General features: G+C 37.4%; 1 protein-coding gene across 1 annotated transcript in view; it reads right to left on the bottom strand.

Moving 5' to 3' along the window:
• Window positions 1-350: 350 nt before the first annotated feature.
• The window catches only part of CDC73 (cell division cycle 73), a 95,803-nt gene continuing 70,798 nt past the window's right edge, over window positions 351-25,355 (bottom strand). The window contains exons 11-17 of the mRNA XM_079313522.1: window positions 17,281-17,338; window positions 14,246-14,281; window positions 13,763-13,850; window positions 5,541-5,702; window positions 3,788-3,888; window positions 2,580-2,721; window positions 351-1,774 (exon numbers count right to left, since the gene is read on the bottom strand). Of these exons, the coding sequence (XP_079169648.1) occupies window positions 1,738-1,774; window positions 2,580-2,721; window positions 3,788-3,888; window positions 5,541-5,702; window positions 13,763-13,850; window positions 14,246-14,281; window positions 17,281-17,338 (624 nt within the window). The 3' untranslated portion in view covers window positions 351-1,737. The remainder of the gene's footprint in view (window positions 1,775-2,579; window positions 2,722-3,787; window positions 3,889-5,540; window positions 5,703-13,762; window positions 13,851-14,245; window positions 14,282-17,280; window positions 17,339-25,355) is intronic.

Raw genomic sequence — 25,355 nt, 5'->3', positions numbered from 1 at the left:
AAAGCACAGTAACAGGTACAGCCCAAGTGCCCACACAAACAGGAGACATCCCAGTAGCTCTGTAGTGTCCACTCTTCCCAGTCACCACGCTGAATTCATTCCAAAATCCAGGCTCAGCTGCTTCTTATCTTGGGATTCACAGGGGGTTGTTTTGGTGGTTTGAGTTTTTACATTTCCACTAAGACTATTTGAAAATACAGTCTCAATATAGCAGGGATGGAAACATACAATTAAAAGTCCAACCTCACAGTCTTCATAAACTTGATACATAGTTTTAAAAATCTCTTCTGAATATGTGACTTTGGGTTTTATTAAAAATGAAGTTAACATCAAATAAAAACCAAAACAGAATAGGCAGAACATTTTATTTTTGTCAAACCTTAAATGTAAAGTATATTAAAAAAACATGGTTTGGAATTTCAAGAACAGGAATATAAACATGTATTTTCTATCCCAGAAAAAAAAAAATCATGCAGGTGTTACAGTATTTGATCATTCTCTACATTCACTGGTATGCAACATCAACTTAATGTTATTCCATAGATACAGAGATGCTGTAAATTGGTACAAATACCAGGATCCTCTGGCCTCACACTGCAGATGAAGCAAATCTGTTCTTTGGTAATTGGAGAAGGCTGATTTTCCATTCCAATGCAGGACTCTTAGGAGGCCTTATTAGCCACTCAGCTCAGAAAATTACAACTCCTGTAGACAGTCTGGGCTACTTTTTTCACAAGAAAATAGTATTAGAGGTAAAAATGCAATGAAGTTAAAATTATTTATTTCTTGTGGCGGCTGCTCCAGGAAAAAAAACATTCCAACTCTCTCCTCCTCTATTAATCATTTAATCTAGGTAACATTTAGACTCATTTGCAAAGGTATTTGCTAGATGGGAATGTACACATGCATGCTTTCAGTTTAAAGAAAGAGACGTGTGTGGAGAATGGCAATTTAAAGTTAACATGACTTGAAGGTATTCCTATAATAAAGTTTAAAGATTTAGTAAACTGGGACATTACAAATCCAAAAAAATTGTTATTAGATTTTTGATCTTCCCTTTTTTTCAACAAAGACTGACAGAATATACATATACAGGTTGACATTTTGATTTATCGAAAACAACTTCCACTTTGCTCAGTTTGCAAGTCCTACTGACTAAAATGTAATATCATTCACAACAAAATATTTTCAGTAAGTGAAACAGTAAGCAAAGAAACCCCAAACTAAGCTCAGAAGCTAAGTGGTTTAGAAAGCCTGGAAACATCTATGTGTGTGCCAGTGTGTCTATAACTTTTTTGTACACTATATCTATAGACACACCCACACATTTATTTACACACACCCATGTGCACACACACACACACACAGGGGAACCTGCTGTGGAGACCCAGCTATTACCTACTCAGGAACAAAACACATTATTTAAAAATGTGGCTAATTTAACAAAACAGAGAAGAAACTGCTGCTATCAAAATATACAATTTGGATTGCAGACTAGAAGGCTAACAACATTAAAAAAATAGTTTTAAGCAAAACCCCTTTGCTTCTGAATAACAACAGGTATCAACCTGCCATAGCATGAATCATCCAAATAAGATTTTATAAAAAGTTTAAACTGTGACCCTTCCTCATTTGTAAAGTTCTTGACATATATAGTGCGAGCTCTGGTCTCCAAACTGGAGCCCCTTTCATTTTTTTCAATACATACTTCAGGAAATAAATGGCAGCTGAAAGGATTCAGAATCTCAAGTGAGATTTGTGCTTTACCATATACCTGAAAAAAAAAAAAAAAATTAACAGAAGACAACATTACTACCCTTGTGGTATTTATAGGAGTTTCACTCACAGGAATAAAATGAACAGGCATTGTTAAAAGAGAATTCTTATGGACTTAGAAAGTGGCCAAAGAGATGCAATATGTATGCACAGGATTTGTCCCACTAAACAGCAGCCAGCTACAGCCTTGCCTCAAAGAAAACTCAGTTTTCCAAGGCATTGCATGACCTCTAACATTGAAAGAGTGTTGTAAGGACAACTAGTTCATTCTGGGAGTTCAGATATATTGTTCATCTGAGACTTTTAAAATAAAAAGCCACAGAAAGTTTGATGATTGGAATTATTTTGACAATTCCCACAGGATTTTTTCTTTTTCACTCAATCATTCAAGCAGCTTGCTGTGAATCAACATGAAAGAATTAAACATTTATGAAATGCATGGGCTTCTCCCTTCCCTCAATATTTCTTCAACTGCTTCATGACAAAAAAGTTTCTTCTCTACAACATGGACAAGGTATTGCAGTGAACTTCCCCTTCAGGAGGGTTCTGACCCAGAGCAGAAGGTGGGGACTAATCAGTGATTTTAAATCCACACCTTGGAGATTATTACTTACAGCCTGTAAACATATACCACTACATTTTATTAACTGTATCATCAGGGAAAATCAAAATCAGCAGTATTTCTAAGCTAAAACATTCTTCAGATGTCTTAAGCTGTAAACAATTCCCTGGTATCCAAAACTTTTAATTCCCATGAAAACCATACAAGCATGAACATCAAGGGCTTGCAGCAGGAAACATACCTGTCCAAAGTTTCCCAGAAGCGAAGGAAAACTGGCCTGTCCAAGTGTCTTTTGTGGTAGCTGAGCTCTAACACTGTCACATCCCATTTCTGTACATTGGGATCCAGGCGCACTTCATCGTACTTGAGATGAAAAGCTTTAACTACAGCAAACAGGAAAGCATTTGGTATGAACATGAAGAGTTTAGTGTTTCTTTATTGGTCAAAGAAAATTCCCACCCCACTCTTCCTTTTTCAGAATGAAGCCTGAGAGTAAAGTTAACAAGCTTAGAATCCAAAGAAGTCAACTACTCACTAAAGGGCACAGTTAAATATAGAGGTCAGTGGCTCTCAGGCTATTCCAGGGTGAAGGGAAAGGGCAGCCCCTACTTTTAGATGCACAGATTCCAAGGGAACAGCAGAAACACACTGCAAATTCAAGTACATTCTCTTCGAGAAACAAAGAAGTTCTTTCTGAAAATCTCTGAACTGTGAAAGAATTAAAAATAATAATAAAAAAGGTATTTCTGAGACCATTGAGTAAAAAACTTGGCTATCTCCTAAAATAATCTTTACAAGATTAATAGTAGAATGCCAGTGTAACCCCCAAATGCTGCATAAAGTGTTCTGAGAAATTTAGTAACTGCCAATTTCTAGTGATCTAATATCAGTTAAAAATGGCAAAATATTAACTGTTATTTTTCTCTGTCAGATGTGTGACCTGTGCCAGAGAAGTGCTCAATACACCACAAATGTGGGGACTCAAAAAACCTGCTCAGATCTATACAATCTATACAATCTAGCTCACTTGAAACTTAAACTTTTTAAAACTCTGAAGTTTTTGTCAGACACCAGATCATGTTTTCAATGCTTTCTGAGTGGCACACTAGGTGATTAATCCTCTCTTCAAAATAGCACTGGAATGTGAAGACAGCCTGTAAACCTGCTATCTACGAATTGTTGGAATATGCATTGTCTGTTCACCCTTTTTTTAGAAGACTGGAAAGCAGATTTGTACACCAGCTATTTGTGCCTCTTACAGCTGACAGCTCTGAGAAGATTTCCATGAGCTTCCACAGATCAGAGCAGAAGAAACCACAAAGAGCATGGGAATACTGTGAGGAGACCACAGCCCAAAGTCTGCTCAGCCACCTGCACCCAACAGCACTCTGTTATGAGCAAAACCACCCTACAAGAAACCCCAAACCAAGAAGAAAAGAAATGCCTTACTTTTAGCAAAGATATCAACAGGAGATCCATCGGGCAGGAGCCAAGGCCAGCCCTTGAACTGCCAGGCAGGTCCCTGGACAAACACGGCCACCACGCGGTCCCTGCAACACACAGAGCGCGACACGGGCACGGCTCAGCACCTCTGCTGTCCCCAGCAGGCTGAGCCTCAGCACACTGGACAGCACCTCCAGCACACTGCTCTTCCTCTTGGAAAGGAAAAAAAAAACATTCCTGTGGTTCCTCTGGGCTTTCAGCCCCGTCCCTTTGCAGAAGGCAGCTCAGTTTCTCAGGTTGTGATTTTTCAAAGTCAGTGTTTATTTGTGGTCATCATTACATTGCTTTGGAGAAGTGCTCCAACATTTCAGAGGTAAGTCTGGAAATGGCACTTGAAACTGAGATGTGCAGATTTTAAAAGCCTTTATTCTCAACATGCTGGCTTCCAGGATGAAAATTAGTGAGAAGCAACAGCTGCTAAATTTCTGCAAAGTGAAATTTCAGCTATTTTAAGAGCACACAATCATTACCTGTGGTCTAAGAAAATAAATTTGTGATTAAGGCTAATCTTTTGCATTAGCAAAAATTTTTAAAAACCACCTTTGAGAATAAATGACCTCCCCACGTATGGTCTACCTTTTTCTTGAACATTTACATCATCCAACCACAGTTCCTACCTACCACAACATATAATTACCTCTCTAGTCCCCCAAATTTAATTTATCATTAAATCCACTAAATCCAAATGAAAAGGAATAATCCAAGTGAAGTTTTTTTTGCAGGTTTTATAATGGCTTCCTTGGGTAAAACCAAGATAAAAAACCACACACCACCTCATGTCTTTGGTCAAAAGTACTTTAGAAAGTAGTTTAGATGGTTCTTAAAGGTTTGATCATTAAACATTTTAAGTGGTATTTAATATTCAGAATTTTAAATGCACTAATTTCTGATTAGCTCAAGTTCTAAATACAGAGAATAACTGATTAGGAACAGAACCTTTTCAAAGTATTCCTCTCCAGTAAAATCTAATTTGGAAATTACAAAATCACTAAATATGTCATTGTCCATGTCCCAGATCTTCTCACTTGTGAGGAGGAAGTAAAAACCATAAAAACACTTCTCCAGAGTTTTTCTGTTCAAAGAGAACTGTTTTTTATAGCCTGAAAAATGCCCTACAGACCAAATAACCCATTTCCAGCTTTTTCATAAAAGTAAAAACTACAATTCCCTTTCTGCAGCTAGGGCTCTTCCTTCAGAAGTAAGATTCCAATAGTTCCAATACTGGAATCACAGTTCAGTCTTCACTGTCTGATGTATTTTCTTTAACTATTGAAGAGTTGGCATGTCAGATGCTGATGCCTGCAAGATGTATCTTCTCAACAGACCCTGCCTCAGAAAGGAGAAGGGAGAGAAGGGATTTTCTTACAGATCATGGTTCAGTGACTTGCATGTCACACTACCACAAACTAGAACAATAATATGAACATTTCTATTGGAATTTCTGGAACATTTCTGGCAAACTCAATAATATTAGCTGTGCTGTTCACACTGTTAAAATATAAAGTGTTTCAAGTTTTAAAGATCTTCTAGATTAATTTAGTTGCATATTAGTTTCAGCTGAAGACTCCTACACAATTAATAAAATCCATCCTTACATATGTATCTTCACTTTTCAGTAGATTTCAGAGCATTTTATTGTTTTCCTCCAAATTCTGCACTGTCCTGGGTAAGAAATTGTGTGAAGGAGAAATGTCCTTACCAGTCTTGTGGCATGAGTTTCAGAGGCTGGTCTACAACTCGGTAAGGGACAGTGACACTGACTGTGGTTCCCCCCGGCTGCATCTGGTCCTTCCTCCTCTGTATTAGAGTCTCATTCTCTCGTTGACAGCCCTGCTTCTTCTTCTCATCTGATGGTACAAACCTTAGGGAATAACAAACCCCTCAGTAGACAAGGGTAATTTACTTGATGGAGTCAGCAGGAAAAGTAACAGCTTTATCAGAACTTGGCATTATTGACAGCAGTCACTGCAGCCACCTCGTTCTCACGATCCCAAGTCTCCATCACTACTCATTCAGAACACCAAAAAAAACCAGAAGAATAATATTTCAGAAGCACTCATGGTAAAAACAGTCACACTAAAAGGTCCTCAGTGCCTCAAAAATACAGCCTGACCCATTCTTAGACATTTGGGGCCTTACACAATAATATTTGCAGATGAGGAGCCAGACCACAACCTGCAAAGTGACCACAACTCTTCTTTTTAGTGACCTAGGGTAACCTGGGCATTAAAACAATTGCTTCCTGGAGTAAATTTTAAAAGCTCTTGGAGCCATTAGAGTTATTATCAACTAGAATTCTCTCAAGACAAATGGAATTTTTGGCCAAAAATAGTTTTGAATGAGGTCTTATTTTTTTGGAGGATGGTGATTTTACATTATCAATGATTCATCTGGTTGCTATGATGCATGACACTATAGGTTTTTTGGGTTTTTTTCTAAACAGATTCTGTAATGGAATAAGTGCTTGTAAAATGCAGATAATGTGGCCCTCATGTCATATATATGCTCAATATGACAAAAATAAATGCTGAGATGTGACATGGCTTTCCTCCCTCTGATTAATTACAGATCCTTAATCTTTCAACCCCCTCACCTTAAAAAACAAATGCAATTGCATTTCAAGGCCCTCTTCTTTATAGTGATAATAAAATACTTAGAACAGGTCTCATCATAAATGTGAGAGTAGCATGGTCCTTTTTACTGATAAATCTCAGTGGATTTTGAGATAGATAAAAGAAAGAGTCATGCCATTCACAGAACTAGAAGTGTGTCATGGAAAGGGAAGTTGATGTGACCAGCAGCACCTTCCAGGCCAGCACAAGAACAGAGTTCAGGACTGTGTTCTCCTAATATTCTATTCAGAACCACCCAGCTGCCCTACAACCCTGTCTGCTGCTGACATTTCACTGCCAAAGCTTCTGGTAAAAATAAAACTCTGTTTCTCTAAACTGCAGTAGTTAGCAGGAGAATTTGTGGTACATTTTAAAAGCACAGTACATAGTTGGTAACATTTCTCTTCATTATAGTGCATATGGTGCTTTTGAGCAGTTTGCTACATTTTTTTGTTAAGTTGTTTGCAGCATTTCTATTTATTCTCTTCACTTTATTTCTATTTGAATACTAAAAACCAAATTTAAATGTGCTTTAACGGGCAGACCACACTTCCTATTGTTAGATAAACAGGCAAAAAGAATGCAAGATTGAATATGAAGAAAGTTCATTATTCAGTGAACTGGAAAACACTAGTTTTCACTACATATCCAATGAGAAAATGGCATTTTGGGGAAGAAAAAAAAAAAAAAAAGCAAGCAAACATGTTTTAAGGCAGCAGGTGAAAATTGTCAATAAACCTCCAAAAAAAACTGTGTTACTTTCCCAATGTAAATTAACCAATGATGTCTCCTCATGCTCCTCAGGATTTAACAGTGTTTCAGAAACAGAAAGTCATAAGCAATTTCTGAAACATGTGTCCAAATGCATTCAATTGATACAACTGCACTGGGAAATTAAAAAAAGCTCAACACCTGCAAATAACTATGAATGGTGCATTAAAGCTGACTAGAACTGCAAATACAGGAAAAGGATCACAGGTGTTCAGTGAGGAGCTACAGATTAAATTATGCTTGTCTGTCTGTCTAGTGCATATGAAACACCATCACAAGAAATACAGACAAAAAAGCTGTAGAGGACACTGGAGAAAAGAACACACTGGCCACCTTTTTTAGAAGCTAAGATAATAATTTCCCTAATAATTGAAGTAATTAGCAAACAGTTAATATTTACATACATTTTATCCATCACAACAGACTGACACATACAGTTGCATGCTACACAGAGGCATTTAACTGAGTTCTGAACTGGAAAAAGCCACCTAATGTGCCACCAGAATTTAAGTATTTCTCATCCATTAGCTAATTTAAGAAGTCCAAGGTGAGGTGCCCCTTTATCATGAGCTGTCCTGCCAATGTGTCACAGGCTTTGCTTTGCCAGCAATAACTGATAGGAAACTCTGTAAACTGAAATGAGGATTTGCTTGGTGGTCCTTCAGCTTTTAAACATCACCCATTAGAGCTAAATGAATCTGGGCTGAAAAGAATGAAGATAAATTTTTAAAAAAATAATTAGAGAAACAAGCCCTCAAACACCTTTTATCTAACTGGCAGTGTTTGTAGGAAAAGCCAGGGTCACCTGAAATGGTGAGCAGCTTGGGAAGAATTTTGTTATTCTCCATCCCCTACATTAAACAAGAACAAACTCTTAGAGAATATGTAAATAAAAACCAAAGAGCCCTACACACATTGCAGTGATAATCAAGCATTCATCTGAACAGGGATCTAAAAGGTCACATTTTCAATTTAATTTGTAAATGTGAGGAAGCAAACACATTTTAAATGGAAACAGGAAAGCAAAGCAGCCCTGCCAAATGAGAGCAGAGGCAATATTGCTGTGCTATGGAGTAACAACTTCACCACCCTGAGCCCTCTCACATTCTCTGCTTTAAATGTTTCCATGTTTAAGAATTCCTTTCAACACTAGTTTTTTGGCACTTTCTGCCCATTTCAGCCAGAAACTGTTACACCATTCACTTGCACCTCAGTTATGCCCCTGCTAGACAATGGTTTCAGTTTCATCTGGAAAAATTCTGAATTTTTGAATGCAATTCTCTAGGACACAACACAAAGATATCTTGTTAAGGAAAGACTATCAATGATCAGATTCAAATGGCACAGCATCAAATTAAGCACCTACATAAACACAGAGTACAATAATAAAGGACAGCTTACAGAAAGTTTATGGAATATATGCCTGCATTTCCAGGAATCATCGACTCAGTAAGCACAGTAAAAGTCATGTGCTCAAGAACTGAGAATCAATAGAAATTACTGAATAATTATAAATATATATAGCCTATGTCATCACTACTCAGATATAAAACAGAAGCCTAAGAAAACTGAGTATTAAACACCAAAAATCCCATCTTCTCTTGGAGATTATTTATAATATTACTATATAATACTATAGCCAGTGGCTTAACTACACATTTGTACTTGACAGCTTTTTATACACCAGAAATGTGTTCTGAAACCTGAGTGTGCAGGAGCTTACAATTTCTTGCTACTTCTCCAGATTAATATTCCCTATTAAAAAAAATTTTAAAAAATCCATATCTACTTAGAATGCACTTTTATGGCCCTAGCAGGGGTAAGAAATTATTAACCCTCGTTGTTAATTGTCAAAATCATTATCCACATGAAAAATGGTGCACTCTCACTTTGCAAAGTGAGACAGTGGGAGGTAACTGGTCAGACACCATCCACTGAGCTGCCTGAGCCACTCCTGCCTCAGCTCTAAACTCACTGCCAGCAGTCCTTGAAACATTTTCACTCAGGTCAGATCAGCACTTTCTGGCCCCCAGCACAGGCACACTGAAGAATTCATGAAAGGAGAATAAGGCAACTTACCAGCAACTGAGATCATCACAATACACATTTGATTGTGTTCAGAACTGGAGACTTATTTTTACCACCCTCTCAGTATTTCTGTTAAATCACAGCATCAAAAGCTTTAGACACCTCTTTTTGCAAGAGAACAAAGGTGTTTTACACTACGTCATGTCTGAATCTACTCCAGATATTTCACTAGGTATCAAAGCTGGATAAATCTCCAGTGAGTTGCCTGGCCACATCTGGTTAAATGTATCACAAGCAAGAGCATCATCATAATAAAAGTACATAATCACCATTTAATCATTCTCATCTGCCTGATGGAATTACTACTTTGCTTTGGCTGCATTTAAAGCAGAAGCCTTGCCTCTGAAAAGCCTGACCTTGAGTCACAGTTTCACACAGTAATTGTGATATCCAGTGTTGCATTCAGATAGTGAGAAAGAATAAAATATATTACATAAAATATTTTAAACAAGCATCACAACATACCAGAATGTATTGCAGTTCTGATTTTAAATTAAATGTTATCTTTTTACTATTTTAGAAACTCTTCATTTTATGTTGTATTTGGCTCTTTAGAAAAGTAACCTTTCAAAAAAACTTAGCATGAATATTTGCATATTATGCAGCAGGTAAATTGTATATATTACAATCACATACAGAAATGTCTCCCTTCAAAATCAAAGTTGCAACAAATATATTAAATAGAAAAATTAGATATCTTAAAAATAAAATCCTAAACCAGTACTTTGGGTTTGTCATATGCATTTCCTTCTACACATGATAGTTTTTCTGCTTTCCATATTCTCTACCCTAAAAGAGAGCCTAACATAAGTGATAAAGTAAGATGCTAAGCATCATACAAATGTCAGCCAAGTTTGGCATGAAAAACTAATATACCAGAGAGCTATGAAAAGCTTAGTAAAAATCTTGGTATAATTAATAGGTTTCTCTCAGTTCTTGGCAATTTAGTTTAAGTTCTACCACAGAACTGAATGAAGAATCTCCTGTTTATTTCATAACCACTAACCTAAAATATCTGGCAATTATTTTTTTCATATCCAAAGTGACAATGCATTGCAGTCCAGTTCCTTTAAAAAAAAAAAATCATCCAGGATTTTATATAAAAAGCATCCTAAAAGACAGATTCCCAGCTATGATTGCAAGTTATGATCTCTACTTTTGATCTTTAATTTCAGCTGATTTTTTTCCTTATTTTAAGAAACATTTAAATGGACAGAATCACAAGACTTGATTTATGAAACCCAAACTCTCATTCTTTCTGATCACACACTTCACAGACTGTGCTGCCCCAGGGATACCCATATCCCAACCACCACGGGGGCATCATCCTCCCAGTCTTCTCCTACATTTCTCCACAGTCTCCCCTACAATGGCTCTTTTACCCCTCCAGCTCCAAAAATCTCTCCTCCTTCTGCTCTACCACCAATCCCCTCTGATGGCAAATACAAGCTGACTATCTCTAGAAATACAAGAAATGCAAATCTACCTGCATTTTCCTCAGCAAGGGTAAGGGAGGGAAGATTCATTTAGGTGTGTCTTTTCTACCTGGACAATATTTCTTCATCCCAAAATTTGTGGCAATGAAAGGAGTCTCTGAAATCTCTGCTCTTCTGTCAAATTTAGCTGCAAGTGGGGAATGAGTTAAGAAGGTGCTGACTTAGAGGCAGAAATTAGTTAAGTCTTCTTTCCTTGGAAAACCATCACATATCCATCAATCACACTCGACTCAAGGCTAGTTCTACACTCTGCATGCCTTAACAGTAAAAACAAACCCTGAAGCCATTCCTGAACAAAGTACTTCCATCAATCTGAATGCAAACAAATACAGGCCAGGTGGCATATTTTCCAGAAGAGTGCTAGACCTGTCATGGCTAAATTAATATTTTACTCTCCTGAATTCTGCTCTTGCACATTTGATTCATTAACATACTTTGCTTTTCCACTTTCTCTTTCATGTAGGCAAACTATACAGCATCAACCTTTGAACCCTTAAACTTCCTTTCAGTTTGTTCTGATCATGCTCATTGCACTCTAAATATGAGCATCCTCTTGGGATGGCCTTGGCAAGTTGACTGCAACTCTGCCCCAGTGGAGCTGAGAACAGCAGAAAACTCTGACTCCTGACACAGATGCACTTAGACATGACAGACTGACTGTCCTGGCCTTGCCTTAATTGAATTTTTGGTGAGGAGGAAAAAGAGGCAGCCACAGAAGTGACTTTCCCTTGACAAACATTACAGTTTCCAGTGCTGCAATGACACAGCCAAGACCAACACTGAGAGCAGCTCAGCTGGGATGGTGGAACCCACAGTGAGAGGCAATGCCCCAAGGCAGGGCCCAGAGAGATCAACCTCCTCAGCACTGAAATATCCCATGTGAGAACCAATGAACCTGTGGAGCCAAATCTTCTCCCAAATCAGAGAAAAGGAAAGTGAAGGCACATGAAGAAAACAGGGTGACACCAATGGCAGTGAAGAAGGGGCCAAATCTCAGAGGAAAGAAGCAGAGGGGATGCTCTGGTTTTGGAGCTGAATACCTTTTGCAAGCCAAGGTAGGAATATAATATCCCAGACTACTTCCCTGTAGTTCATAAAGCATATGGGGAAATGCAGCATTCATCCACAGCTCAGGAGAGAACTGGAAAATACAGATGTTGAAAGAAACTGTGATCTGACTTGAACAGAGAGAACTTTGCTTTAAGAGATAGAAGACAACTTTTGCTTTCAGAGACAGAAGAAGAGATCCTTTGCATCTCTACTGGAACAGTCCATCCTTAAAAAATTGCACCCCATAAGCCACTGACCCACAGAGGCAGTTGTGAGATTGCCAAAATGTGGGAGGGACTTCATGACTGCAGATTTCCAGGCAGGCTGCTGTTCGTGAAAATTAAAACCACAAGAAACTCTTTCCTATGGCATGGCAAGAGAGACTCCTCTCCCTAAGCAAACTGAAGAAATTGAGATTTCTTTTTATTTTTACATGTGATAAACTGACTCAAAATCCCAGGTTTTGTCTCTTTAAGTTGTCGGTGGGAAATAGATTGAGAGGAGGAAAGGTGTTCTAGAGGTTTATTTTAATTCTTATTATTCTCCTTTTAATTCTGTTAATAAAGTTTTCTTTATACCCTTTAAAGTTTTGAGCCTGTTTTGCCCCTAAAGCCTTTTCTCCTAATCCTTATCTCAGCCCTATGAGCTTTAGTTTAACTGTTTATTTTCCCCTCCTCTGCTCCAATTACAGCAGAGGAAGATGAGCAGATGATTTTCGTGAGTGCACTGGGGTTATCCAGCAGTCAATCTGCTACACAGGTGCTTAATTCCTTTCTGGGTACACCTGTGCCAGGAAGTCACAAATTACACAGCTGTAAAAGCCAGGAATTGTGAGTTTTTCTCTAAATATAAAAACCCTCATCAACAAAAACCACCCTCTGTCAACCCAATTAGATCAGTGCTGTGACAGCTTGCACATTAAACTGTAATGTTAAAAGCCAGCCTTCTCTCAAAGTATTTTAGAGGAGACACCAAGAGTCCAGTACACTCACTGGATCTTGGATGGCAGTAAGATAGGAACTGGGACTAGCTGTGGATCAGAAGGCACCTGGTATCTCAGAGCACAGGATTAAACCATTCTAAGGCAACTCCAGCAGAATTTGTACCACAACAGCCTGGTTTGGACCACAAGCAGTGTAACAGTATCAGAAAAGATGAGTGCTGGAGGTGATAAAAAGATGACCCCTCCATTTTTTTGACATACCATTGCAGAAAACCTACAACGGTGTATTTCTCTGTGAAAATTACTGTTTCCAAAAATTACCTGATATTTACTGATAGGCAAGTCTAAAAACTATGGTCTGTTGGACAAGCAGAAAGATTCATTCACCCATATTGAATTAAATCTTAGAATCAGATCTGTGATGCAATAAACAAATTTTAGCAACTCACTGAAATATCCCTGGATGCATTTGCATCAATACTTAACGACAATATATGAACTTCAGAAAAAATTATTTATTTGCACAACCAGTGGGGATGCTAAGCTGATACAGCCTATCTGATCACCTCCTTTACAGTAACTGTGGTCCTTCCCCAAAATCTTTTCTGAGCTCCATGAGCTTCCTTGGTCAGCTTCTTTCAGCTTTCTTCTATGGGAAGGGTTCACTTGCATGTGGCTGCACAGATGTGACACCAAAGAAAAGCACTGCACACATTTCAACTGCTACTGCAAGAGTTTCCTAAACATGCCCATAGGTCACAACTGAGCCAAAACTCTGAATTAGGTTTTTGCTTTTTTCCTACTAGTCAAGAGAAATTAATTTCTTTTATACTCTGGTCTGTAAAACTAGCTTGTCCCAAGAGAGTAAATGAACCCTCTTGCTTAATTACTAATTAGGTGCTAGTATAACTTTGTATCTGAAAACAAACTGTTATACAGTATCTTCTAATCAGCTACTTACTTCAGATCTTGCAGAAGGTCCTTTGCATTAAGCATTGTTATTAAAGAGGTCGTGGCTGCTGGAATAATGATTATGGGAGTTCGAGATCCTGTAGAGATAATAAAGTTAGACTTGCCTGGAGGGTTTTTTCTTGTTGTGTTCTGGTTGTTGTTTCCTCCCCTCTACCCTTTTTTCATTAAAGGAACAGCACATAACAAAACTCTTGCTTAAAAGGTCCCAATCATAAAAATATAGTGAAGGAAAATAGTAGTAAAGCTTTTTCTAAAGACAAGGTTTTCATTCACCAAAAAAGCAGATCCTTATATCTCTCAATATGTGTGGGATCCATATTTAGCAAAATATAATGTTATTATGCTATACAGAATACATGCTATATATTCCACTGCTTGCTTATTTTGTTGTTTGTACTGCTAGGAAAAAAAAAAAAAAGTGGGCAGAATTCACACAAAAATGAAAAAGATCATGTAACAAAAACTGACTCACCTTTTTTCTGGTTTGGAGGTGGTCTTGCTTGAGAAACTGAGGAAATAAAGCAAAAAATACAGCAGAATGACTAGGACATAAATCCAAATGTCATTGCAAGGCATCTGTTTAATTGCAGGAGTGAATAGGGAAGAGTCACACCACAGTTATTAGATTGTTTCTACAGATGTAAGACACTAAGAAGGGATTTATAATTTGGGTTTGAGTATTCAGAAAACAAACAGCTTTTGACCATCTGAAGTAGTTCTTAGGAGAGTTGAGTCAATCTCTCCCAGTTTTACTGAAGCTACTTATCCCCCCTTATCCTCCACAAAAAGCCAGGACATGTCACCATGGACAAAATTCCCAGCAGTCTTGAAAAAAGCTGCTTGTAGATCTTCAGTTCAGTAATGCTGAACCAATAGGAAAACCACAACAAACTGATCTCTACACTTTACTAGTTCATGAGTAGCTATTATTGCACACAACATCCATGGAATTTAGCTATCCTGAACATAAATAGAACTTTTAACAATCAAAACCTTAATTTTGGGTTTACTCAGGTTAATTTTGGATTGCAGCTTGAGTTACATGAGGTCTTCAGGAGCCAGAAACAGTCAAGCTTGACATTCAAGGGGAAAACCACCCAACCAACCAAAAAAAAGAAAAGATAAAAAAAGATTAAAAAAATAGATAAAAAGAAAAAAAAAAACAACCAACCCATCCCCGAACAAAATTATCCTCAACCACCAAAGAAACCCACAAAACCACTGTTGGACTGGTAGAAACCACAGAACTGCCCCCCAACTCTCCAGTCAAATGTTCCCCCTTCAGCCTTCCAAGCTGTGACCACCTCAGCACAGGAGACACTACATTCCAAGACTGGAAAAGCAGCTTTGTTTCTTCACTTTGGTGCTATTACTGACCTACCTGGTTTCCCCAAATAAACATTTTATAATTCAGTTTTCAGGAGCCAAGTGTAGCACTTGATAATCACCATCATCCATGTTTATCATAATTCAGAAAATGGTGAGTAGTAGAGAGATTGATGCAGACAAACTCAAGTCTCAACTGCTACTATGCATGACAAATTTCATTAATTGACTTCCAATTGCTGAGCACCAACTTGCTCATGTTTATTTATGACCAACTGTTTCACAAACTTCCTAGAACAGTATAAATATTCACAGCACATACTTGCCATTGTTGAAATATTGAGACCATATCCTTAATTATCTTTTCCTGACACTGTCAAATGCTCAGATATAATTGGCAACACTATATTGAACTACATGAACTTTACCTACTCAGTGATTTTTAATAATTTTTTTTAATCTAGGTATCTCCTTAAAGTTAAAATGTTCTTGAAATTATGGGCAGAGCCAGCTGTCTTGAATGCAAAAAACAACAAAACAAAAAGGAGAGGGAGAGAGAATAAGAATCTGTAAGAAATTTAATAGTTGTACAAAGACAGGAGAAAAATTGGTAATGCAAAATGGTGCCAAAAAAATGTAACTTAGGAGAGCATCTCAAGTACTTTCTTCAAATCACTACTGTACAACAGTAGTTAGCCTAATTTAACTAATGCTTCCTATGTGGAAACAACAGGTTTTAGTTGCTTTGACTGCTAAGAATAGAACAGTTGAATTCTTAAAATATCCAAATATCAAAATGAAAAAATATCCTCAGAGAGAAATCCCTTCTGACTACATCTGTCTTCTTTATTCTCCCTTCAATTTCCAGTATAGATGCAAGATAATGGATGGGGCTGGCCTTAGAGCAGGGCAATATCAGTATCACCCATATAATATTTTGCATAATGTACAAACCCCACATTGCTGGCAGGAAATGCCCAGGAAGTCACAGCCAGCAGCAGGGACTATGACAACTCAGTCACATTTCCATTCTTGCCACTTTTACCCTTTTCATACTGCTGTCTGTCAACTCCATCTGCATTAGGATGCTTAAAGGAGCTAGTGAGATAAGTATGACAGGCAGCATGACCTTTCCAGTTCCAAAATAACCAAACAGAAGAATCTGTGCACAACAGCATTTAGGCATGCTGAGAACATTCAATATTAGAGTGGATTTTGGGTGAAGAAGCAGCTTTACAATATTAAATCTTAGCATTAAATCCTGCAAACAAATCTCAAGGAATTAGCAAGGCACACACTGAAAGCATTTAGAGTCTCAACAAGGATACACAGTATTCCAGCAGTACTTCTTGAAAAAGTATATTCATTTTAACTGGTAGCTTTGTTTCCAAGCCCCCCAGAATGTCCCTAGGACCTTCATAACATCATCTTGTCCTGAAATAGCACCTTTCACTTGAGACCTTCTTCCACCAAACCACTAAACTCTCAAAGTATGTAAATCAGGGGCAAATCTGCACATCAGGTTGCAAACACTGTCCCTCTCATGTACTGGTCCTACACACTTCTAAAAACTCATCCTAAGGGTTTCTTATTTAAACAAAGTACACTTATCATCACTGCATCAAAACTTGAGATTCAATCTGACAGACAAATGGACTTGGTAGCCAAAATCTACTAAATTAAAAACCCAGTTGAAGATTTTGGCTCCATTACAAATACCTTATGTCCTTAAAAGTGTGAAGAAGTAATGATAACACATTCAGAGAACTACTTATTTCTGATACATTAATCCTAAAAGTAAAAATATACCTCTTTTTGAGATTTGATTTGATTTAAGTTGTTGGAGTATTAACCAGCTCTTGTTACATATTTGAGTGAGAATTTTGTGGAATTTTAGTGACATACCAAGCCCACAACCAAGAAGTTCTTGACTTTTTAATTTCAGCAGTGCATCCTTTCAACAGGCTAATTGGGCAACACACTGAAGAGAATGACCCTAAGTCCCATGGTATAACATTAAGCAAAAGGTATGGGGGTTTTCCATTATATGTACAGTTAAAGGCCAAAAATAAATAACCCATACATCATTCTTGAGCTAAATAAAGCTTTAAATAGAAAGCCTTTGAAACTCCTGCATGCTAGAAGTGGGACAGAAGCACATGTGGCACTGGGCCACCTTACCTGGTCGTGGCACAGGCTGTGCTGCTGGAGTTTGTGTTTTTCGAGCAGATGCACCTTCCTTTGAAAAGACAGAAGAGGCAACATTATCAGCTGGCCTTTGTGTCAGGTACATGAGATTTTCAAATGAACACAGAGGTACAGAAAGTATCATGATAATGAGAGCAGTTTCCACTAAAGAGATGGAAGAAAATAGAGGAAACATTCCAAACTCTTAATGGATCTTTAGGTTTAGGGAAGACAGACCTCAAACTTTTACAGCCTTACATTTTAAGCAATCATAAACTTATTTTAATATACATTCAAAGAAACCTTTCCTATTTATAGTATTGTTTCATTTTACCTACTATTACTTTCACCAAGGGTTAGTAATGCAAATATAAGCAACTGGCTGTAGAAATTTCCAAACAAGATCCACTTATGCTTTGGATGGAAAACCAGGACCAAGAAGTTGCAATGCATTCTTGACTTGAGGAATTTTAGTGCCCAGAAATAGCACTCTCATGATAATTAGTTCTGCTCATGCCTTATCCAATTACCTTAATGTAACACACAAAAGACCTGCACTACTGTTTATTCTGGTTAACTCCCCAGAGTCAACACAGCATCAGAGAAAACAGTGAGGTCACATGTCTGCTTCCAAAGCAGCACAATTCCTGCAAGAACAAATTCTGCTCTCAGTTACTGCTGTGAAACCTCACTCAACATAACATACAGCATCAACATGCTAAAAAGCTGCAGAATATCCCAGCCACTTCTATTTGCAGAGCTGACAGGAAAAAAAACCTTTTTAACATGGAACCAGAGATTTTTATCTGCAAATTACTTAAACACTATGTGAGGTATCCTATAAGCAGGAGAAACTGAGAAAGGTCAGAGACCCCACCAGAGAAAAACCTGTTGGACAGGACTCCAATACAGCATTATCTGACTTCTATATCCATGCATAACTAACAGTGTGTTTTGTAATGCAAAATAAAAGAAAGCTACTGAGAGGGCTCACTCCATTATTTAACTAACACTTAGAGGAACTGGTGTAAAGTTTCCATCATGAAAGTTAGAACTCTTTATCTCATGATCTCTGAAGTACAAATAGAAGCTCCCACACAAGCCCATAGAAAACACAAATTTACTCAAATCCTCTCTTCCCTGAGCATTAGTGAAGCAACCCATGATTAGTTACAATAAACCTGAGCTGACATTTGGTGCAGTGAGCAGCTTCTGTAACTTTTACAGGCAGCAGCCTCCCATTAATCTTTAGTACAAGGATTTAACCCTGCACTGCAAGTAATGGGTCCATCCCAAATTTTGCTGTACTCTTTTCTGATTATTAAAATACCAACATTTATGTAGGGCAGTTGAGTCAGTACCTGTTATTTTAAGACCTACTTTTATAGCAGCAGAGGAAAGGTATTTTTGCCAATGTCCTTTCACAACAATTACTCAGAAAATTACAAAACTGAAAATACTACTACTCTCTAGAGGAAGAGCAGCTGGAAAGGTTGACTACCTTTGAGACAAGCCCTGCAACTGAGAAACAGCATCTTTCTTTTTACTTCCAGTTTCCAAGACAGCAAAAATAAAACATTTTGTACCTCTTTCTGTGGAAAGATACCATGTTCTGTGTCAAAAAAATGATTCTGTGCTGCTCATTACTCATTTTGAAGAAACCAAGAATTCCCCCATAACACTTCCTTAAATTCACAGTAGTTGATCAAACGTAAAGAAAATTATCAAGCTAAAGAAACATCAACTCCTGCAATGCCAAGTTCCAAGTTTCTAAATCCAGTTCAGATGCACAACCATTCCTGTGTGCTGTCCCACAGCTCCACTCCTCCTTCCACCCCTACAGAATCAGCAGTGCAGCCTTGCTGCCCCCTCTGCCACTCATTCATGCAGTGAAGGGAGGCAAACAGGAGTGCTGAAGAGAAACTTGGGAAGAATTATAACCAAGGAAGAACCAAAGCCAAACCAGTGGCTTGAGCCTAATGAAGTAACTGGCAAATTATCTGTTTGAGACTTCTTCACACTCTCCTCTGAATTTCCTGCACTACAGTGACTTATGGGAAACCATTCTATTTGAAAGACCAAATTCTGAAAATCAATAAATTATGGAGGTCACAGCTTTTAGTTGGATAAATTGGTACCTTAGACTATGATAATCTCAGGAATGAGCCTCCCTCAGCTCACAACTCCTGATATTGAGGTATCCTCACAGCTCAGCTGTCACCTGGTTGAAGGTGGACCAACAATTCTTTGGAGGTGACTTTCACCCCTTCTCTTTTTACAATTTTCAGTGATCTAACCATTACCTCCTATGCTGTAAAAGCTGCAGCTGATGTAGCAAAAGAAACTCTGATAAATATTTCACCCCCACATTTCTCAGAAGATTTGTAGAGAGAAATGTATACTGCTAAGGTGAGGAAAAACAGAAGTATAGAGCTGTGATGGTTGACAACATCTGCAAGGGGAGAGGAAAACCTGTTGTCACTAAGTCATTGCCAGGGTAATTTTGTTATTATTCTCCTTTGTCCTGCTAAATTTGGATTTAAAATTAATGCTTTTCCTAAGCATTGAGATAGAGACATAAGCTTTTCCTATGACAACACACTGATTTAAGACAAGCTCTGCTCTGAAGACAGGTATGAGCACAGAGAACTCCATGCCAGGATTTCTCCCAGAAAAACAGAATATCCATCTGACAGAGCAACCTCTGTAGCTGCTTCATCCAACACAGAAAGGAGGTGCTGCTGGTGATTTGTGGCCTCTCAGCTACTCAGAGTTAACTCCTTGTTTGCATGCTCTCACTGCTTGTAAAGAACAGAGTTATTGCTCACTGAGCACACAGGAAGGTATTTCAAATCTTCTCATGTGAAATTTTTAATCTAAAAGTTACTCTTAAGTAACCAGCAAGCTGCAAATTCAAACTTCAGCTAAGGGAGCTTTTGTTCATGCAGCTGTACCCTAAGCATCACAAGCAGCAGAAATCACTGTTTAGCTATTTAAAGAACATTCATTTCCTCAAAATTTCTGAATACTCAGACAATTTTGCTTGAAAATGACATACCTAATTCTCATGCATAAGCTGTTTGACACTGTTAAGGAGTATATTATGAATATTCATAAGCTGAAACTAATTTAGTAACAAAACCATGTAATTTGAAAAATACAAATCTTCTTTAAGACAACCACTTAACGTTGTTTTTTAATCAAAAACATATTACTTGGTTTACTTCTGCTAATTTACCATAGAAGGTTATATATATATATATATATATATATATATATATATATATATATATATAGTTTACTTGTGATTTACATTTTAACCATTCAGAAGCAACAACCTGACACAGAATGTAATCAGCTCCACACTTTCCTTAGCCTCACCTCCCCATAGTGCTGGATCTGCTCTGTGGGACTCATTTCAGTGCTTGTGCTCCCTGTCCTTTTACACATTGAAAATATCTCTGCTCAACTGTCTCCTTGTGTTTAGTGTATCCCTTCTGCTATTCAGCACTGTCATACCTAAACACCTAAAAAGTACTGGGTTCACAAACCAATGCATGAGTGGAAAGCAGGCTCAGTACATGTGGTTAGTACAGCTGTGGTTGCATTTAATTTTCTTATGATTGGGTCTTGGGGGTTTGTTTGTTTGCTTGTTTTCTTTTAAACACCTTTTAAAACCTTTGGAGCATTTTTGACCTTTCTAAAAATATCAGTTTTTAAAAACAGCACTAATATGTATTAATCAAGAAAAAAGACCCATTACCAATATTTACCTGACAAATTCATCAGGACCCAACTATTATTTTCCTGTATTTTAGATACTTTTAGTATTTTTCTTAGGTCTAAATGAGCACTAACACCCACAGTTAGGTTACCTTCATTTTCCAACTGGAATGAAAAATTGTCTGAACAGTAACTCCTCTGTTACTTTAGAAAATAAATCCTCCTGTTTGAAACCAAGTTATTAAAGATATCCTATGCAGCTTTACAGGTTCAAATGCATTTCAAATGTAAATTTCATTGCATATTCCCTTTCCCAACTGGTTTATATGTAGAGATCATAAGAGCCTGTAGTATTTTGACCTTTAAAAAATCATTAGGAGCAAAGGACAGAGTTGACAAATTGATGCCATCTTGTGGCTTTAATTTGGTAAATTTAATTACTATCTTGTTTCTTAATAATATTTAAATTAGTTCCAGAATTTCACCTAAAAATCTGAAAAGTATTGGGTGGCTTGCATGCTCCTACCCAAGAAACAGCAAAAAGCAACATTTGATTCTGCAAGAAGCATTAGCAAGTGCTTGCATGTAAAACACAGAGCAGTCTCCAGCTTCACCACCATGACAGAATTCACCCAAAGACAGCTCTGTTTGTGAAGAGAAACACAGCAAAACTTGGATTCAAAAGAGAAAGAGAATAAGTATATGTGGATGGCAAGCTTGTAAAATTATTTTTAAGAACAGACTTCAATGTATTTAATTTACTGCGCAAGAGACTGTAAAAACTCACTTTAATTATCAGCAACTCTATTATAATTTCTTGACTTAAAGTATTGAACCTTTGAAAATTTTAGTAAAGCCAGCCTAAAGAATTATTAAAAAACTGAAAAATAATATGATTTTTCTATAAATTAAATATTGCATGAACAAACAGCCAAAACAAAGGGTTGACTTCAAAGCAGGTATCTAAAAACTGGTCCAGATGCCCTACTTGAAGCCTGATAGAAACATCTATTTCATATAAATTGGATTCTGAAAACACAGAGTATTGTTCAAAAAATTTAAAGCCCATAGAAGCCTTGGAAAAAAAATCCAAGCCTTTCAAAGAGTCATGCAAAATAATCCAACTCAGTGGCTCTACCTCTGCAGCCTTCCCAATAATTCTCTGACTTCTGTTTGCATCAAGAAAATTTTAACAATATTTTAACTAGTGTTTCACATAATAATTTTATTTATACATCAAACTGGTGTAGTTTATTTTCATACTTCCATGCACACACATCTGCATGTAATCCCCCAAGATATACTTAAATAATAAATTGCAAGCTTTTAACTGCCTTTGTAATTTTAAGCTATACAGTAAAAACTAGAATTTGATAACAGGATCTAACTATTGTGCAAATACTTTAAATATAACTGTCACTTTCACTTCCATTGTTTGCAATATTAATGAAAAGGTCATATCTACTGTTTATATTGTTATCTTGCTTATTCCCTGGAAGGGAGAGTGGGAGTTTAAGCAGAATAAAAGATGTTTTTACAGAATAAATTTTAACAGAAAAAAAGTTTACCAGTATTTATCAAAGGACTCCTATACCAAGTACCTAAAGAAAGTAACAGCACAGATTCATTTTTTTGTATTTGGACAGCTAAAAGAACTGATGTGACAGGACAAAGAGGACTGATAAAAAATACATAGAACATGTTTATTTCAAAATACAAAACTCATCATATAATCATTAAATTTGGAAAATACCTTCAAGCTCATTGAATCCAACCTTTAGTGAATTTTATTAAAATGTATTATACTGAAGGTCATGTCTTATCCAGCACAGAAGGCTTCCAATCCTGAAATTCAGTTTCATGCCAGAAAATTCAATGTCAATCTTGCAAAGGTAACAGAAATCTCATTAGTTTTCCAAATATTGAAGTACATATACCAAATTTCACAAACGTAGAGAAATCAGAATGAGCACAGAACTACAGGGATGGAGGAGAGGGGGAAAGGAGAACCAGGGGAGGGTGGCACAAATAAAACTCTGCTGGTGCCACCCAAGGACTGCCCAAACTTTAACACTTGTACTACACCATGCAAATTAAATTTTCACTTACAAATCTGGTGCTTTATTAATCCACCACAGAATGAAAACTGACAAGTTTATCCAAATTCAGAAATCCTGACACTGATAAACACAATAAACAGAACTGATGGGTGTTTTCAGTAGCAGGTTAGACCTGGCAATGAGTGTCATTGAATGAAAAATATTCACTGCAATTTCTTGTTCATTGTCAGGTTAAAAGAAATTCACTTTAAACATGACTGAATTAACTGGACTGCTTATTGATATCTTAGGAAATATTCTGGTTCTGCAAAGAAAACAAACCAAAACACAACTGAATCTGAAGGAAAACTGTAGTGATTAATGAACATTTAGGGACAAAAGCATATTAAAAAGCTGCAGTAATAGCAATAATGAAAATCACTGGAGAAGCTTTTGAAAAAAATTAACCAAATCCACAACTACTGGGATGCTTTAAAACCATTACCCCCAGAGTTAAGCTACCCAACCCCTCTGAAGAGTCCTCTCTCTCTTCAAAGAGTGCAAGTGTGCTAGAGCTCCTCCCACCTTTATCCTTGCACAGTGTATCTGCAAAATTAAGAACTTTGTCTTGAATTTACATCAGTCACATAAATCCAAACTGTTGCTAAAAAGCAATTTCTGAGCAGAAGAGGGATGTTGATGACAAAGACTAAACATGCAAGCACTTCCATTTTCCTGAGGATAAGCTGTTTTCATCAAAAACAACAGCTCTTAATCCTGAGAGCTCCAGAGGACTTGTTTGCTTTTTTGAAAAATAAAGGCTTGTCTATACCTAGCTATGTTCATTTTAATGACTCATTTCCTTGAACTGAGTGAAAAGACAAAGGTAATTATCACTAAAACATCAGTTTTGCTTAGAATTCTTTCCCTTTGGGTCAGTTATCTAAGCTGGCCTCACACAAATTACTTGGCAGCCAGAGAGGGTTTTGAGAAGCACAGTTTGAGTATTAAGGGATTGCTTTATCTTTCTCAAAAGTCAGGTGTAAAGGTTTCTACCCTACTGGTTTTCTGCATGCCACAATCACCCCAGGACATGAGTTCAACAGAACTGGAATTTGGATCCAATTGTGAATTCACTGCAATTAGCTCATTTTTGAGTCTTTAACTTACCACTTCACATATTCATAGTTATCTAGCTCCAATACTGCCTCTAAGGACAGGGACTAGTCACTCACAGGAAGTGGTTTTTATCAGAAATACCACAGAATATGGGGCTCAAGAAATACATTTGCACAACAGCACAACTGGCATGCAAATTCCAAGCATACAGAGAAGCACTATTGTTTTTGTGATCAGATTGAGCTTTGAAAATGGGATTCAAGGGAACAATCCCATTGACATGACAGAAAATGCTGCTCAGTACAGAGCAGCAGGAAGACCCCCAGTTACAGCTGCACTCAGTGAGCAATACATGAACAGAGGTGTAAGTGACCTCAGAAAGGTTCCTTTGCCACTTCAGAAAGACTCATTAAATGCTCTGTGTGAGAAGAGTATTTTTAAAAGCTCTGCAGGTACCTAAATGAATACAGATGAATCCTTGACTTCTGTATGAGAATTTCTCAAAAAAAAAAAAACAAACCCCAAAATGAATCAAGACACAAGTAACTGAATCACTTTGTGGGATGCTGTCAAACATCTCAGTGCAACAGAAACTGCTGAGGCTCTTTCCAGCCTTCCCCTGCTTATACTGACTCCCATTGCTGCAACATAGGGGATGCTGGATTAGAATTCTAATACATGGGTAGCTATTAGAAGACCTTGAATTATTTAATGATTGCTTATTCAACCAATTATCCAGCACCAGTTGTTCCCAGTTGTTCACCATCCTGATGTGATCTTCTCCTTTCTATTCACTGAAAAGTGGTTTTAGTACTATTCTTCTGTACCTCACCAGCTTTAGCAATCCCAGCACTATGCTAATATATTACATTATGTTCCAAGAAAACACAATTATCATGGGTGGTCATGGGCAGAGAGATGAAAGCAATTTTCCAAGTAACCACCCAGCAAGACTTAAAATATCTGGGGAAAATCCTGAAACTGAATTCCTTGAGGAGCCAATGTGCAAAGCTGCACAGCAGAGCAATGAACTCCAAGTTGTTTGTGTTGCCTAGAAAAAACACTGCTGAGTTCAAAGATGTGTTTTTCAGGATCAAAAGCTTTAGCTGCAGCTATAAGAAATTGTAACAAACAAGTCAAGAGTGATGACAGCGATGGATGTGAGCATTCAAGAGACTGTAACCACTT

This window comes from Erithacus rubecula, assembly GCF_903797595.1.
Source record: "Erithacus rubecula genome assembly, chromosome: 10".
NCBI lineage: Eukaryota > Metazoa > Chordata > Aves > Passeriformes > Muscicapidae > Erithacus > Erithacus rubecula.
This window is presented reverse-complemented; position numbering and strand designations above follow the sequence as displayed.